This window comes from Balaenoptera acutorostrata, chromosome X (genome assembly GCF_949987535.1).
Source record: "Balaenoptera acutorostrata chromosome X, mBalAcu1.1, whole genome shotgun sequence".
In the NCBI taxonomy this organism is placed as follows: domain Eukaryota; kingdom Metazoa; phylum Chordata; class Mammalia; order Artiodactyla; family Balaenopteridae; genus Balaenoptera; species Balaenoptera acutorostrata.
The window spans coordinates 41518523-41536267 of record NC_080085.1 but is presented as its reverse complement, the minus strand read 5'-3'; the positions used below and the strand labels follow the sequence as shown (position 1 = coordinate 41536267).

The following is a 17745-nucleotide window of genomic DNA, read 5'->3' as shown; positions in this document are numbered from 1 at the left end:
GTGCCCTGTGGTAACCTAAATGGGAGGTAAGTCCAAAAGGGAAGGGATAACTGTATGTGTATGGCTGATTCATTTTGTTGTTCAGTGGAGGCTAATACAACATTGTAAAGCAACCATACTCCAATAAAAATTAATTTTAAAATAAATAAATAACTTATAATCGTTTATTTAGCTATCACCTTATTTTAAAATTATTTACTTAGACATAATTTTAGTCTTACAGAAAAGTTACAAAAATAGTACAGAGCTCCCATATACCCTTCACATAGTTCCCTCTAATGTTAACATCTCACATAACCAGAGTACAATTACCTAAACCAGGAAATTAACATTACTATAATACTATAATTAATCTACAAAACTTATTCAAATTTTACTAATTTTCCCCCTAATGTCCTTCTGTTCCAGAATTCAATCCAGGATCCCACATTGCAGCAGCTGTCATGTCTCCTTAGTATCCTCCAATTTGTGATAGTTTCTCAGTCTTTCCAGACCTCGACACTTCTGAAGAGTACTGGTCATATATTTTATAGAATGTCCCTACAATCTGGGTTTGTCTGATGTTTTCTCACTGAGCTTATTCATTTCTGAGCAAAAATGCCATAGAAAGGTTGCTGTGACCCTCTTATCCCATTATATCAGGAATGTATGATGTCAATGTCTTATTAGTGCTGATGTTAAACTTTATCAGTTGGTTAAGGCAGTGTGTCTCGCTGGTTTTCTCAGCTGTTAGGTTACTATATTTTCCTTTGAAATTAATAAATATCTTAGAGGAGATACTCTGAGATCATGAAAACATCCTGTTTCTCCTCAAACTGTCATGGACTAATTTTAGCATCCACGAATAGATACCTTGCCTGTAACAGTTATTACTGTGGTATTCTAATGGTGATTTTCTATTTCCCTCAGTTCTACATTTACTAATTGGAATTCCTCTGTAAAAAAGACCCGCCCCTTCTCCCTTATTTATTTATTATTTGTTTGTTCATTCGTTCATTCATTCAATTATTTATTTATATCATTATAGACTCATGGATCTATTTTATTCTTTGGGTTATAATTCAGTATTATTGTTATTTATCTTGATGTTCAAATTGTTCCACCTTTGGTCACTGGGAGCTCTTTCAGGTTGGTTTGCACCTGTGCTCTTCTGACACATCCCACCCTTTTTTTGAGTATTTCCTTAACTTCCTGCATTACAACATGCCCCAGGAGTGTTAATATCCTCCACCTGATTATAAAAGCTTTTGATTTTATATGTTAACTTCACATCCTGCCACCTTACTGAATTCTTTTACGGCTTGAGTTAGTTTTTTTTTTTTCTTAAATATTTATTTATTTATTTGGTTGCACCAGGTCTTATTTATTTATTTATTTTTATATTTATTTTTGGCTGTGTTGGGTCTTCGTTTCTGTGCGAGGGCTTTCTCCAGTTGCGGCAAGCGGGGGCCACTCTTCATCGCGGTGCGCGGGCCTCTTCACTATCGCGGCCTCTCCTGTTGCGGAGCACAGGCTCCAGACGCGCAGGCTCAGTAGCTGTGGCTCACGGGCCCAGTTGCTCCGCGGCATGTGGGATCTTCCCAGACCAGGGCTCAAACCCGTGTCCCCTGCATTAGCAGGCAGATTCTCAACCACTGCGCCACCAGGGAAGCCCCCAATGGCTTGAGTTAGTTTTATCATTGACTTTTCTAAGGTTTTCTAAATATACTATCACATCATCTGCAAACAGAATTTTGCATCATCTTTACCTAGTCTTATGTCTCCAATTGGTTTCTCTTGTTTAATTGCATTGACTAATACCTCTACTGATATTTGGAATAGTAATGGGGATAGTGGGCATATCTGTCTTCTTACTGAAATTAGTGGAAATGCCTCTAGTGTTTCCCCATGAAATAAGATACTAGGTTGAAGACTATGCCATATTTATGTTATAATGCTAAGAAAGTATCTTACAGTTCCTATTTTCTTGAATGTTTTATAATGCCTAAGTATTGAATTTTATTAAAGACTTCTTTAGCATGTATGGAAATAATTATATAGTTCTCTCCTTAGATATATTAATATGCTATATGATAATATTAGATTTCTTAATACTGAAACTTGCATTTCTGGAATGAATATCTATTTGGTCATGATATATTATTTTCTTAATATGGTATTATATTCGTTTTCTAATATTTTATTTAATATTTTTGTATCATTCTCATGAGTGATATTTACCTGCAGTTTTCTTTCTTTCCTTTTTTTTTGGTATTGTCTTTGTCTTTTAGATTTAGGTATCAGCGTTATGCATGCTTCATAAAGGGAATTAGGACATTTTCCTTGCGTTACAATGCTCTAGAATAATCTGAGAATTATTGGGACTATCTGGTCCCTATGAAACCATCTGGACTTGGTGCTTTTTTGTGGGGTAGTTCCTTATTAATTTTCTCTACCTTTTTGGAAATTGATCTCTTTAAGCTTTCTACCTCCAATGGGGTCAATTTTGGTAATCTGTATTTCCATGGTAAGTTATCTATCTTATCCAGGTTTTCAACTTTATTTGTACAGAGGCTTGCAAAGTATACACAGTTACAGCAACCTAAGTGTCCATCGAGAATGACATATGAATGGATAAAGATGTGGCACATATATACAATGGAATATTACTCAGCCATAAAAAGAAACGAAATTGAGTTATTTGTAGTGAGCTGGATGGACCTAGAGTCTGTCATACAGAGTGAAGTAAGTCAGAAAGAGAAAAACAAATATCATATGCTAACACATATATATGGACTCTAAAAAAAATGGTTCTGAAGAACCTAGGGGCAGGATGGGAATACAGGAATAAAGACGCAGATGTAGAGAATGGGCTTGAGGACATGGGGAGGGGGAAGGGTAAGCTGGGACGAAGTGAGAGAGTGGCATGGACTAATATATACTATCAAATGTGAAATAGATAGCTAGTGGGAAGCAGCCACATAGCACAGGGAGATCAGCTCGGTGCTTTGTGACCACCTAGAGGGGTGGGATAGGGAGGGTGGGAGGGAGGCGCAAGAGGGAGGAGATATGGGGATATATGTATATGTATAGCTGATTTACTTTGTTATAAAGCAGAAACTAACACACCATTGTAAAGCAATTATACACCAATAAAGATGTTAAAAAAAGCATAATGGAAAAGAATATGAAAAAGAATATATATATGTATAACTAAAGTCACTTTGCTGTACAGCAGAAATTAACATTGTAAATCAACTATATCTCAACAAAATTTAAAAAAATGCTTTTCCAGGAAGAAAAACAAAACCAGAAACAAAGTATAGACAGTTCCACTTTGCACAGCAGTGTGCACAGGGGTGAGGAGGACACGAATGATATGTTTACTGCAGCAGCCAAGAGGCTCCCAGTGCGAGCCTTAACCTTACCCCTGGCAAAGGATCCCTAGCTATGTGGAAAGTTCAAAGGCCAGAGGTAGGGGATGATGATATGGGTACAGCTAAAACTTGGACTTACAGAGACAAAGAGATTCCCTATAGTCCATTTTCTGCACCTTAAGCACAGTTAGGTACTGACAATATGGGAATGAATACCCATCTAAAGTTTGATGTACTGTTATCCTCTGACTGAACGGGCTCCTGCGTGATTGAGAGACACAGAAATGTACTCACAAGCCCGGCAACATGACTTAAATTGCTGTGGCAACTTAGGCTTTGTGATTCTGCCTTTTCAAGAACAGGAAAGAAGAATGTCATGAGTTCTTCAGCTAACTTGGCACTGATTTCACTGATGAAGGCCCAGTTAATGTCTAAACAATGAGGGAATAAACTTTCATATAAAAGCATACATACACTGATATATACCTCACCTACTAATTGCTGATTCTGAAAAAAAAATCAAACAACCACTTGCAGGTTTAAGGTAAATGTGTCTACATCTCTGGATTATCAAAGGAAGAGATGCCATCAAGCAAACATTTTAGCCTTTAATGCTAATCAAGGTTCTCTGAAGAGAAACACTGTCCAAGTTATGTGTAACATGAAAGTTGAAGCACAGCGCATGGTACAAGAAAGCAATTAATTCTCAGTTGGTGTAGTTCTGTTTAAACTGACATTTCACAGAGTACAGGACTGAACTATCACATAATCGAATGATGTCATTTAAATGCATAAGGACTCATTCCATTTGCTATTTTGCAGGGACAACTCTGCAAATGCCTGTTGGTTTCATTTAGGGAAGATTTAGAATTAATAATATGACCTGAGCAGGAAACCAACGTTAAACATGCTGGTGTCGAGGTGGCAACAAAATGACCTTCCTACCAAGAATCCTAGCCAATTAAAGTTAATTGGGTACTGTGCAGGGAGAAAGCTAAGTCTATAGGAAACAAAAAACTGGTGGTTTACTACATAATGCTTTGTATAAGGAGGTAAGAGAGGATCACAGACATACCCATTAACATGTTTTGCACAGAGCTCAGTGTTCTGGGTGGCTAGTTGGAGAAACTGAATCACCATTTTGCTAAACACTCTGATCCATTTCTATAAATTACCAGAGTGCCTTTAATGAGACAGTGGTTAACACGCGGTGGCAATTTACAATTGTGCTCAACTACTGCCTGTGGGAAATCCTACCTTAGCTCTGCAAAGAATACTAGAGCCAAGTATTTTTCAACCTCCTAAAATATTTCATTATTTTCCATACAATACACTTCTCAAAATAAATCAACTGATTGCAAAATCATGCTTTGGGATTAACAATAATCACACAGCATAAGCCATGTCTTCATACTTGATTTAACTGCTTATGAAAGTCTGTTTTGTAGAGTTTCCTAAGTAGCCTGGAAACATATTGCAGTGGGCTGAATGGTGGCCCCGCAGAAGATATGTCCACATCCAAATTTCTGGAACCTGTGAATGTTACCTTATATGAAATGGGATCTTTGCAGATATAAATAATTTAAGGATTCTGAGATGAAGGGATCATCGTGGAATATCCAGGTGGGGCTTAAATCCAATAACAAGTGTCTTTATAAGAGAAAGGCAGAGGGAGATTTGAGACAGAAGAGGAGAAGGGATTATGACCATGGAGGCAGAGCCTGGAGTGATTCATTAATCCACAAGTCAATAAATGCTGATAGCTATCAGAACTTGGAAGAGGCAAGGAATGGAATGCAGTCTGGCTGATTTTGGACTTCCGGCCTCTAGAACTGTGAGAAAATAAATTTCTGTTGTTTTAAGCCACCCAGTTTGTGGTAGTTTGTTATAGCAGCCCTAGGAAACTAATACACACATTTACCAAACAGAAGAGTAACTTGAAGACTCTAGACAAAGAAGCCAATGAAATCTGGCCCTTGTCCATTGCTTCAGAAATAGCAAACTTCCAGGGAACAGGCACTCTGTGAAGTCTGGGGAACCTCGGACTGCAGAAATACCAATCAACTCATACCTATTTTTCTTAAGCAAATGAAGGCTAAATCCAATGACTATTGTAATCTTCCCTTCCACCTTTAGAAAAAAATAGACTTACATGGTAAGCCTGATTTCAATTTTACAAGCTAGCCAGATTAAACAGCGTCAGATCCAAGGTTTCTAGAGAAGCATTTTTACTCAAGGCAGAGTGCAAGAGTCTGCCTTATCTTGCTGTAGAAGTCAAACATTTCAAGTATGAGGCAGAACATAAAATGCTGAAGAGGGGATAGGAATTTAAGTTCAGTACTCAGGAAGATATCTGCAAAGTGATATGAAATATATTTACCAGACTGGTCTCATGAATCTGCTTCTGGTAAGAAAAGTCATTTTTAAAGGTTTTTAAAATAAACACAGGCAAGCAAAATAGTTACAGTGTATCCTGGGTAGAGGTATGAGTTTTATATACATATAGTGGCACACACATACATGCATATTTGTATATATTTTCATAAACAATAAAAGGATAAACCAAGAACTAAAAAAAAAAAAAACAGCGTGGAGGAAAGGGGAGAAAATAGGGAGAAGAGAGACAAAAGCTGAATCTTTCTGAATGTATTTTGTTTCATAGTTTGATATCTGAACCAGGCAAATGTTTTATATGGTAAAAAATGAAATTAAAAATCTTTAGGGGACTTCCCTGGTGGTGCAGTGGTTAAGAATCCACCTACCAATGCAGGGGACACGGGTTCGATCCCTGGTCCGGGAAGATCCCACATGCCGCGGAGCAACTAAGACCATGCGCCACAACTACTGAGCCTGCGCTCTAGAGCCCACGAGCCACAACTACTGAGCCCACACACCTAGAGCCCGTGCTCCACAACAAGAGAAGCCACTGCAATGAGAAGCCTGCACACCACAATGAAGAGTAGCCCCCGCTCACCACAACTACCCTGCTCGCCACAACTAGAGAGAGGCTGCGCACAGCAACAAAGACCCAACTCAGCCAAAAATAATAAATAAATAAATAAATTTATTAAAAAAAAATTCTTTAGGACTTCCCTGGTGGTGCAGTAGTTAAAATTCACGTGCCAATGCAGGGGACACAGATTCAAGCCCTGGTCCTGGAAGATCCCACATGCCGAGGAGCAACTAAGCCTGTGCACCACAACTACTGAGCCTGTGCTCTAGAGCCCGCGAGCCACAACTACTGAGCCCACGTGCCACAACTACTGAAGCCCGTGTGCCTAGAGCCCATGCTCTGCAACAGGAGAAGCCACCACAATGAGAAGCCCGCACACCACAATGAAGAGTAGCCCCCGCTCTCAGCAACTAGAGAAAGCCCATGAAGCAACGGAGACCCAATGCAGCCAAAAATAAATAAATTTAAAAAAGAAAAGAAAAGAAGAAGGAAAAGCGTTAAAAAAAAAAAATCTTTAAAGAGAGGAATATGGGTCCAGGGACAGACTGCCTGGATTGGTCTACTGGTTTCACCACTTACTAGTTTGGGAAGCTGTCTAAATTCTCCATGTTTGTTTACTTATTTGTAAAACAAGGATAAGAACACTTACCTCATAGGGGTAGTTGTAGGGATTAAATAGGTGAATTTATGTGAAGGTCTTAGCATGGTATTGGGCTCACTGTAACTGCTAAATAAACTCTAGTTGCAGTTATTTTATTATCATCATCATAGTCTCAGCTTTAGTTCTAAAAGCAGAAGGAAGTATATAGCTGAATTCTCCTCTTTAGTCCATAAAGTAATTGTTGATGGGTAAAAGGAGATGTGAGTTCAGGGCTCAACTAAAACGTGCATGGTTTGACTCCCAAAGACAGTGTTCCCAAGCAAGAGCTCCATCGAGAACTTTAACCAACATTCTATAGGTCATGAGGTAATGCAGAAACTTCACAAAATGAAACATGGCTATTTGTTGCTAAATTAAAGATTGTGAATGAGGGATCTGGATGTTGACACTGACCTAGGTAATGAAGTTGACAAGTTTTACAAGTTCTTAACTGTGTGCCTATTTTATATGCACTGGTAGTTTCCCCAAAAGTTCCTGAAACAAAAATGCTTTGTACTTACCAGATATCTGCTCATTTATGGTCAAAGAGGGGATTCACAGGCTAACATACAGCCCAGAAACTATGCCAAGTCCAACAGTGCATGCACATCTTGGCCTCTCAGATGCTTGCAGAAACAAAGGAGGCCTCACTATGAATTCAATTAGAATATCAATGCTTAACCTGCCAGAGCCACAAAATGAAAATGCCCTTCATGGACAGCTCTGGCTTTTACTGTTCTCATTAACATCTCTCAGTGGGCAGTTTCTTATAAGCACAGCTAGTCTGAACATTTCTGTGACATTTTTTAGAGGAAAAGCCAAAACATTTGCTTCCTGTATGACACAAAGGGGAACACTGTCTGGTCCATGTATAATGAAGCAGAGAGATTGATCAGTTTTGATTCATAGTCACTAAATCTGAAACTATACATAACTGACGACAAACAGATGTCACCCCCAAAGCATTAAAAAACATCTGCAAACACGGTAACTCTATTTAATCAAAAGGAATTAACCGTAAGTGATTTTCTTAGAATTATACAATCTTAAGGCAAGAAAAGATTTTTCAGGTTATCTAAAAGAATCAACCACTTAAAGCAGAGAAAACCTAGCAAAGAATACAAGCTTGTTCTTGTATCAACAAAAGTAGCCAGTGTTGTCAAGATACTGTGTCCCACGCTGGTTTTTCCAAGGAAGCAAAACTTATTCAATTTCTAAGTTTAAAACTTTAAAAATCATGGAAATACTTTTGAGATAGTTTAAAATAATTCTTAGGTTTCTTATAAAGAATAAATAGGACACTTCTGATGGCTAATGGGCTGACATCAACTGGAACATCGATTCCCGTAAAGCAATGTACTTTTGGGCTGCTTAGGTAGGTTTGATTATTCTCCTTACCCTGTATCAAACAGAGGCATATACATCCTGGTAATGGAGGAGGAGGAACAATTGAGTCTGACTTGGAGATGTGAGCAATTTTCATACAAGAGATGACAACTGAGGTTTGCTTTGAAAGTTTTTCTCCCATTCCTCAATGTCTCTTTTTGTGCATTAAGTGTGCATTTGCAAGCTTAGTACTTTTTATCTGCTGTGGGTCAGAAAACCAAATAATCAAGCTTGTTAGAAATACAGGTAAAGTGATATAAATAGGCTCTATTTGAGAGTATGCAGTGTTCTCCGCTGAGTTAAAATATATGAGCTTTCACTCTGTTGCTATGAAAGTCTTAGATATAATAAATGAGACTCTGGGCCTAGAGAAGATATGCAGTCAATCTTTTAAGATAGGTTGATATATATTATAGACCATTCAGACTAATATTAGGTGAAAATATGCAGGCTTTTGAGAAAGAATAAAAGACTTTTTAATATATTCAAATTGGTCATCTAGTACTATGAGCTTTTTCTAGGGCAATTAGCTTTTTAAAAACATCTTTTAGAATAGGAGCCCTTTTGAGAATCAGATGAAGGCTACCAGCTCAGAAAAAAAATACACATAAAAACATACCCTTAAAAGTCTGTATACAATTTTCAGAAGTTACCAAAGCCCCTGAACCATATGTGGAATTCACACACCCCTAGGAAATACTTCTCTAGAGGATAACTCAGGGAGGCACACACAGGAATCTCACCAAAGCACTAAACATCAAAGAAAATATTTGTCTATCAATGCAGCCAATTAAGCCCCAGTGAAAAAGATCATTTATATTGCATTTCAATGACTAAAAAATAAGGTTTCATCTTGGACCTGTAGAGAGTCAGAAAAAAGAAATTCTCATCTTTACAAGAAGAAAAAGGCAGGAGAGGCAGCAAATTAACGATTTTTTGTGAAGCCATTAGAGAAATGAGTCACAGGACAAATGGTCAAACTCAAAGAGAGACAAGCACGCCTGCAGGGAGACACAGGACAGGAGCATTTCCTTACTTGGGGCAGAAGCCACAGCAGGAACATTAAACTAGAAATTCTGATGAATCTCTGGGGGCTAAGTGGGGACTACTATGAGAATATGAAGTTTCTGGGGGCTGTGGTCATAGGGGGTTCCCACCTTCTTGTAAGCTTTTTCTCTAGAAACCCAGGAGGGCACTCACAGGGAAGATGGGGGAGAACCTGGAGAAAAAGCTCCCCCAGTGGTGCTGTCTGGGTCGCTGGTGCTCAGTGTCCTGGCTCCCTTATTGAACAAAAGGCTTCATCTACAGAGGAAGGATTTCAAGTGAGGGCACTGGACTAGTTCTGTGGGAAGGGAAAAGCACCCAGCCTCAGCTTCCCTGTGTTACTCAACAGAGAAAAAAGCCTTAATCTGCAGGAGAGAAAACCTCAAGGACATAGACTGAGAATACCAGAGGATACCTGCTGCAGGCATTCAGGAAAATAGTGGGCAGGGGCAAAAATGCTCTACCCCTGAAGACCACCTCCCCAACCTCACCCCCAGACACAGGACCACTACACACTCCAAAGACTGATACATAATCAGAAGAGTAGAGAACACCACCTCTCCCTCATACCCTACCACCACACTAAAGCCTCCAGTGATAACAGTGGCTTACAGCTAGGAGAGCTGCAGAAGACAGAATCTCTCTGAGGACAAGCACAAGGGGAAAAGTCAAAAGACGAGACAAAAACAAGGTTACCTGAGGAATTCCAAGTCTCTGGTACCCATAGCACTAACAAATTTCAAACACTCTTGTACACTGCTGGTGGGAGTGTAAACTGATGAAACCCCTTTGGAAGATAGTCTGGCATTCCCTCAAATGGTTAAACAGAGTTACTATATGACTCAGCAATTCTACACCTAGGTGTTTTTGAAAACATATGTCCACCTAAAAACGTGTATATGAATGCTCACAGCAGCATTACTCATAATACTCCAGAAATGGAGACAACCCAAATGTCTATCAACTAATGAATGGATTTTAAAAATGTGATATATGCATACAATGGAGTATCATTTAGTCATAAAAAAGAAATGAAGTACTGATACATGCTACAGCATGGATGAACTTTGAAAATGTTATGTTAAATGAAAGAAGCCAGACACAAATAGCCATATATTGTATTATTCCATTTATATGGAATGTCCAGAATAGGCAAAATTGTAGAAACAGAAATTAGATTAGTGGTTGCCAGTGGCTGGGAGTAGGGGCCCGGGGAACTGTGGTAATGGTTACCCACGCAACTCTGTGAATATACTAAAACCCACCTAATTATACACTTTAAGTAGATGAACTGTATGCTGTAAGAATTATATTTCAAAAAAGATGTTAAAAATGTCTTTTAAAAAAGAACAATTGTTGTGGCATCAATGGACATCACCTGAGAGGCTTTGACATCCACTCCCACCCAGCAATAACAAGGCATTCCTCCTCCTCAATGTGATATCAGCAGAGACTGGGTAGGGAGCCTGGACTATCACCACTGCCCATCAGTAATGCAGTACCCCTTACCACACCACTCCCCCTGCTATCAGTGGAGGTAACAAAGTGGGGATTTCCACCCCTGCCAAGCAGTAATGAGACACCCTTCCCCCTTCCCAGAGAGATAACAGAACTACCTTCCTAGAGAGATAACAGAACTAGGATGGGGAGCCTAGGAATTGTGTAACTGGTGGTAAAAAGTCAGTGTCCCTCTTCCCCACTGGTCTGGTTATTATGGAAGCCTGCTAAAACAGATTTAAATAAGACTTAGTGTCTGATAACATAATACCAAAAACCAAACCAAACCAAAACAAAACAAAAACCCAGCCCAGGATGCAATAGGAAATCGTTCATAATACTAAGAACCAGGAATAAGAGACCATCAATAGATACCAGCACTGAGATGACACAGATGTTGGAATTATCTGACAAGGATTTTAAAGCAGCCATCATAAAAATGCTTCAACGAGAAATTACAAACACTTTTGAAACAAAAAAAATATGAAAGTTTCAGCAAAGAAATAAGAAGATACAAGGAATAACCAAATGGAAAATTTGAAATGGAATAATATAATAACTGAAATAAAAACATAGGATAGGCTCAATAGAATAATGGAATTAACAGAATAAAGGAACAGGGAAAAAGAGAAATTAATCTAACGAACAGAAAGAATATACATTAAAAAAAAAAGAAGAGTCTGAAGGACCTGTGGGAAATAACAAAAGATCTAGCATTCATGCAATTGAAGTCTCAAAAGAAGAAGAGAAAAAAAGGTGGAGCTGAAAAATAGCTGAAGAAATAATGGTTGAAAATGTCCCAAATTTGGCAAAAGATATAAACTTAGATTCAGGAAGCTGATCAAAGCCCAAACAGGATAAACCCAAAGAAATCCATGCCCAGGCATGGATTTCTAAAGTTTTCTTTGGAAAACTAAAGACAAAGAAAAATCTTGAAGGCAACTGGAAAAGAAATGACTGATTACCTACGGGAGAGCAACCATTTGAATGGGAGCAGATTTCTAATTAGAAACCATGGAGGCAAGAAGGAAGTAGAACATTTTCAAGTGCCGAAAGAAAAGTTCTGTCAAACCAGAATTCTGTATCAAGTGAAAATATCCTTCAGGTAAATCCAAGACATTCTCAAATGAAGGAAAACTAAGAGAACTTATCACCAGCAGACTTCCCCTAAAAGGACAGCTAAAGGGAGTTCTTCATATAGAAAGGAAATAAACAAAAGGAAAGTTGGAACATCAGGAATAAAGGAAGAACAAGAGAATAAAAATACGGGTAAATATAATAGACTACCCTTTTCCTCTTGAGTTTTATAATAATATTTTACTGTTGAAGCAAATATTCTAACATTGTCTACTGTAGTTCTCAATGTATGTAGAGAAAATATTTAAGACAACTATATGATAAAGGTGGGGGTGGGGTGGATAAACAAACCCAAATGGTGGTAAGCTTCCTTTACTTCAAAGTGGTAAAATGTAGAGACCAGGAGACTGATGTCATGTTTGTTAAAGGCCCTTCCTTTTAAAGGTTGCTTCCCAAGAGCAACCACTAAAAATCTACACAAAGATATACCCTTAAAACCACCATAGAAAAATCAACATGGGGGAATTCCCTGGCAGTCCAGTGGTTAGGACTCAGCACTTTCACTGCTGAGGGCCCAGGTTCAATCCCTGGTTGGGGAACTAAGATCCTGTAAGCTGTGTGGCACAGCCAAAAAAAAAAAGAAAAGAAAAAGAAGAAGAAAAATCAACATGGAATTTTAAAAAATGTTCCAAGTAATCCACAAGAAGACAGAAAATAAAAGAGGAACAAAAAACCCAGAGAAAACAAACAGAAGAATAGTAAAATGGCAGACTTAAACCAAACAGTAGTAAAAGTTACATTAAATATAAATGTTTTAAATATGCCAATTAAGAGATTGAAAGAGTGGATTAAAAAATGACCCAACTATATATCATCTGCAAGAAACTCATTTCAAATAAAAATCATATGTATAAACGAAAAGTGAAAGGATGGAAAAAATATACCATATACCATGTAAACAGGAATCAAAAGAAAGCCAGAAATGATATTAATATTAGATAGTATAGACTTCAGAGCAAACAAAATTACCAAAGACAAAGAGGGACATTACATGATGATAAATTCACCAAGAAGATATAGCAATCCTAAATATGTATGCACCTAACAACAGAGCTTCAAAATACACAACGCAAATTTGATAGAACTGAGAGGAGAAATAGACAAATCCACAATTACAGTTGGAGACTACTACAGCCCTAACTGAACAACTGATAAAACTACTAGGCAGAAAATCAGCCAGGATACAGAAGAACACCATCAACCAATAGGACCCAACAACAGTGGAATACACATTCTTTTCAAGTGCCCATGAAACATTCACCAAGATAAACCATATCTTGGGCCAGAAAACAAACCTTGACACATGTAAAAGAACTGAAACATACAGAATATGTTCTCTGACAAAAATGAACTCAAACTAGAAATCAATAACAGAAAGATAGCAATAAAAGTCTCCAAACGCTTGGAAACTGAACAACACACTTCTAAATAATCCATGGATCAACGAGGAAGTCTCAAGGAAAATAAAAATATTGAAATGGATGAAAATGAAAATAAACATACCAAAATTAATGCAGTGCAGCTAAAGCAGTATTTAAAGGGAAATTTATAGCACTAAAATTCTTATACTAGAAAAAAGGAAAAATTTCAAATAGCCTAAGCATCTACCTCAAGAATCTAGAAAAAGTACAAAATAAAACTGAAGCAAGAAGGAAGAAAATAATAAAAATAAGAGCAGAAATCAATGGAAATTGAAAAGAGAAAAATGAGAGATGATTTCACTGATATATAGAATAATTTGAGCAATACAATATATTATGTAGTACTGGATTATAACCCAAAGTATAAAATAAATATATGTCAGTCCATACTGATATAAATAAGTTATTAAATAAAATTTTTAAATGAAGGAAGCATCCAAGGAGGTTCTTACAATTGCTTAATTTTGGGAAACAATCAGATTATCTAATAAAAAGCTCTTGGCACAGAAAATTACAATAAATGGTACCTATGAGAGGTAGGCGTGATAATGTCCATGTTATAATGACAAAACAAATGATTTCAGAGAGATGAAATAAACCAGCCAAGCAACACATGGAATCAATCTTTTCTAATGCCAAGGCTGGTTTTGTCCTACAATATCAGGTTCTCTCTTTTATAATAGAATGGGACATATAAATGAAAAAATTTGCTTCCAGTAGCCCAGGTCCCCTATCTCTTGCAACAAAAGACTGATATTCTCACTGACTCGGAGGCAGCAGGCCTTAAGACCCAAAGCTCTTGAGTCACTTTATGTTAGAGGACTGGCTGTCCTAAATGGGAAAGTAGCAAGGTTTCTTTCTCACCATTCTGTAGTCAAAGCCTCCTCTGGATAGGTGGGAAATTTGTTCTGCTCCTGTTTATTTGCGTTTTATTCCCTAAGTTTTTCTGCATGACACAGACACATATAAATACACACTGATATTCTACTGTGCCCAGAAAGATCCCTGGCAAAAGGTGAAAATGAAAAGTGACCTCTGAGAAAGGGAGAAATGCTCTCTCTGGCTGACACCCTAAAGCAATGCCCCCCCCACAACTTGCATGAGGGCAGGTGGAACCTGGACTTGTTTCTAATCAACAGAATATGGCAGACATTATGGGATGTCACTCCCTCGATTAGGTTATGTTATGTGGCAAATGTGATGGGATGTCATTCTCATGATTATGTTATATAAGACTCAGTCTTAGCAGACTGGAGTAAAAGACTCTCCCCTTGCTGGCTTTGAAAAAGTAAGCTGCTGTGTTTTGAGAAGTTCTATGGGGAAGGCCACATGGCAAAGAACTACAAGCAGCCTCTAGGAGTGGAGGGTGGTACTCTACCAAAAGTCAATGAAAAAACAGGGACCTCAGTCCTCCAGCTGGAAGGAGATGAATTCTGCCAACAATCTGAATGAGCTCAGAAGCAAATTCTTCCCTAGTCAAACTTCCAGATGAGAACACAGCCCAGCCAGCACACTGACTGCAGCCTTGAAAGACCTTGAACAGAGAGAACCCAGTCACGCTGTGCCCAGACTCCTGACCCACAGAAACTGAGATAATAAATGTGTGCTGCTTTAAGCCAATAATTTTGTGATAACATATAATGCAGCAATAGTTAACTAATACATTCCCTTTTCCTTTGCAGCCAAGGAAGACTACTCATAGTAGAAGTGAAGATAGACAAGGTCAGTTTCTCATCATTTAATTATCAAAGAGGAAAGTCTGTAGGATTCATTAAACAATTACCAAATCCAAGTGCAACCCTGGCACTTTGCTGCCCTTGAGGCAGAAGATGACTAGCCTCACAAGGACTGGCCCATTTTTCCTGGCCTGGTGGTAGTGCTCTGAAGGCTGTGAGGACTTACCAGAGCCCAGATCTCCAACCCAGTCCTTTCCTTCTCTAGCCACGACTTCCTCATCTATCCTTTCCTGCACTGCCTCCCACCTGCCAACTTAGCTCTTTCCTATCATAGGCCAGATCTTTGGCTCTTTTGGTCCTTCCCAATTCTCCAAATCTGGCTCCCTTTGACTTCTTGGCTAGGAGAGGATTTATATTCTAAAGCCAGGCACTTAGGTGTCATCACCAAAATGAAAGCACAGTGAAGATTACTGTTTTCCCCAAAGGAAAAAGGAAACAGAATCTTTCTTGAAAAACAAAAAAGTTCATCAGAAAACAAGCCTATCCATTGGCATGTACTTTACTCCTCACGTCTCCAAGATCTGGGTATTGTAGATATGTAGGCAGAAGGTAGCTATCTGTCTATTTTTTAAGTCTTAAGAATTTAATATCTGATCTCACCTCAGCAGGTTTCTTGTGTTCATTTGGAATTTTTGACTTGCTCCTATACATTGAGCCAGAAGTAAAGGAAGTGGAAGGACCTGCAAAAGATAATTAGGAAAACATACTGAGACTTATTACCTGCTATTATAACTAAATGTCATCCAAAAGAATATGAAATATATGATGGAGAAGAGCACAGTGACCTCATACCACTGAAGAAAAGAGTTAAATTGCAACCAAAAAAGTTTCATAATGGAGTTTAATGACATTTATGGGTGACATCCCAGGGTGCAAAAGCTTCAACAATGCTAACGCTGAGGAGATTCAATTTGGTGTAATCATATTTCATAATAACTTGGAATAACACAATTCATGTTCCATCTGGAGAAAAAGTATCTGCAAAAGCAACTGAGAAAACTAAGAATGTGGAGCAGGTAATCTGTGTATCCTTCAGCACTTCCCCATATGCTACTGTTAATAAAGTTGTTGTCTTTTAAAAATGATGACTCATCCAGTCAAACACTTAGTACCTGAGCTACGAATAGAACTGTAGGGCCTACAATTTATGCTCTCATACTTTTCTTACTTTCTAGAAAAGAACTGTTAAATCATTGGTAGATGTGGCTTTTGTTGCCTGGGTAAATAAAAAGTGAAAAACAAAATGCTATATGCCACATAAAACCAATTCTCTCACCTAACTTATCTATGTCTAATGAAATTTAAATGAATAAGAAAAATGGTACTCCAAGCTTTCCTTCCTAGAAACATTATTTTTTACCCATTGAAAGAAGCATGAAACAGCTTGTCCTCAAGTCAAAGAAATCCTCAAGGATTACAGATACAGAGGTTACCAGCTGTTGGCTGGTTCTACTCACTCTCGTCTGAACTGTCACTGCTGCTGAGAGTTCTATGACGTTTCATCCTGGAGCATCCTGGGAAAGAGAACAACACTGAATAAAATAGTCAACACACACATACCCATCCCAGAGGGCAGTCAATACTGCTCAAGAAGCAGCAGCAGGCAAATCAAACAAATCAAATGATTTCTGTTAAGAATATTCTCAAATGACCTAGAGTGATGGGAGAAGAGTACTACCAAAGTCTCCAATACACAGTGCGTCAAAGACTGGGTGAGGCCACATATTGGCTTTAGGAGGAAATCCAAGCAGCAGAGAATGAATGGTATAGGATTGGCTGGAGCCTCAGATGTGGTCACATGACCACTGTCCACCCAAACAAAGGGGGGCAGCCACAGGGCCATCATCAGCCAGGGATCCCCAATAAGAGAGGAGTAGGAAAGGAAAAAGCAGTTGCAAAGGCAGAGCTGTCAAGGGCCAAGGTTAAAAGGCATGAGACATGGCTGGCTGAAGAAAGAACAAGTGAGGCATGTCCCATCTTTAAAAGCACAACCCATTGCTTTTCTGCCTGCCCTTTCTCCCCCTTTCTCACTTTCTACCTGTTCCCATCCCACAAACAACTAGCCTAATTTAAAATTATATCTATCTATCGCAAGAAATGCTATAGAAAGCTCCTATATCGTGAAAAATAATGTTTTTAATTAAAACTTCCAATGGTTTAAGCATCCTCTGTGTGTGTGTGTGTGTGAGAGAGAGAGAGAGAGAGAGAGAGATAGAGAGAGAGAGGGAAAGGGAAAGAGAGAAAGAGAGACCAGTGACAGATAAAAAAGAGGCACCAGCTTTCTGGGAACACATCAGCACTAGAGAGTAGAAAAAAAGGAAAACACGGTAAGACACTTTAAGTCACAAAAGAAGTGCTGAAAATATAAACTAGAAAAGACAGTGATACAGTCAATAACTAACATTCTTTTATGTGCCACAGTATATAAAATGCTACTAGGGACAATCATGATCCAACAAGGAATAAAGGTCAGGGCTACTGCCTTCAAGAGACTCACAATCTACCAAGGAGATAGAAATCCAAGTACAAGGCCACTATGAGCAATTAGGAGTAACAGAAACAAAACTATATGCTA

At 38.4% G+C, this 17745-nt stretch overlaps 1 protein-coding gene across 11 annotated transcripts in view; it reads right to left on the bottom strand.

Moving 5' to 3' along the window:
- Positions 1–17745, bottom strand: part of JADE3 (jade family PHD finger 3) — a 181114-nt gene that overhangs the window by 54152 nt on the left and 109217 nt on the right. For 10 of the 11 annotated variants that reach the window (XM_057538126.1, XM_057538119.1, XM_057538121.1 and 7 more), the window contains 2 exons: positions 16628–16684; positions 15771–15850 (listed from right to left, as the gene is read on the bottom strand). The exons of the other annotated variant lie outside the window; for it this stretch is intronic. In XM_057538126.1, the coding sequence (XP_057394109.1) occupies positions 15771–15850; positions 16628–16673 (126 nt within the window). In that variant the 5' untranslated portion in view covers positions 16674–16684. The remainder of the gene's footprint in view (positions 1–15770; positions 15851–16627; positions 16685–17745) is intronic. 11 annotated transcript variants of the gene reach the window in all.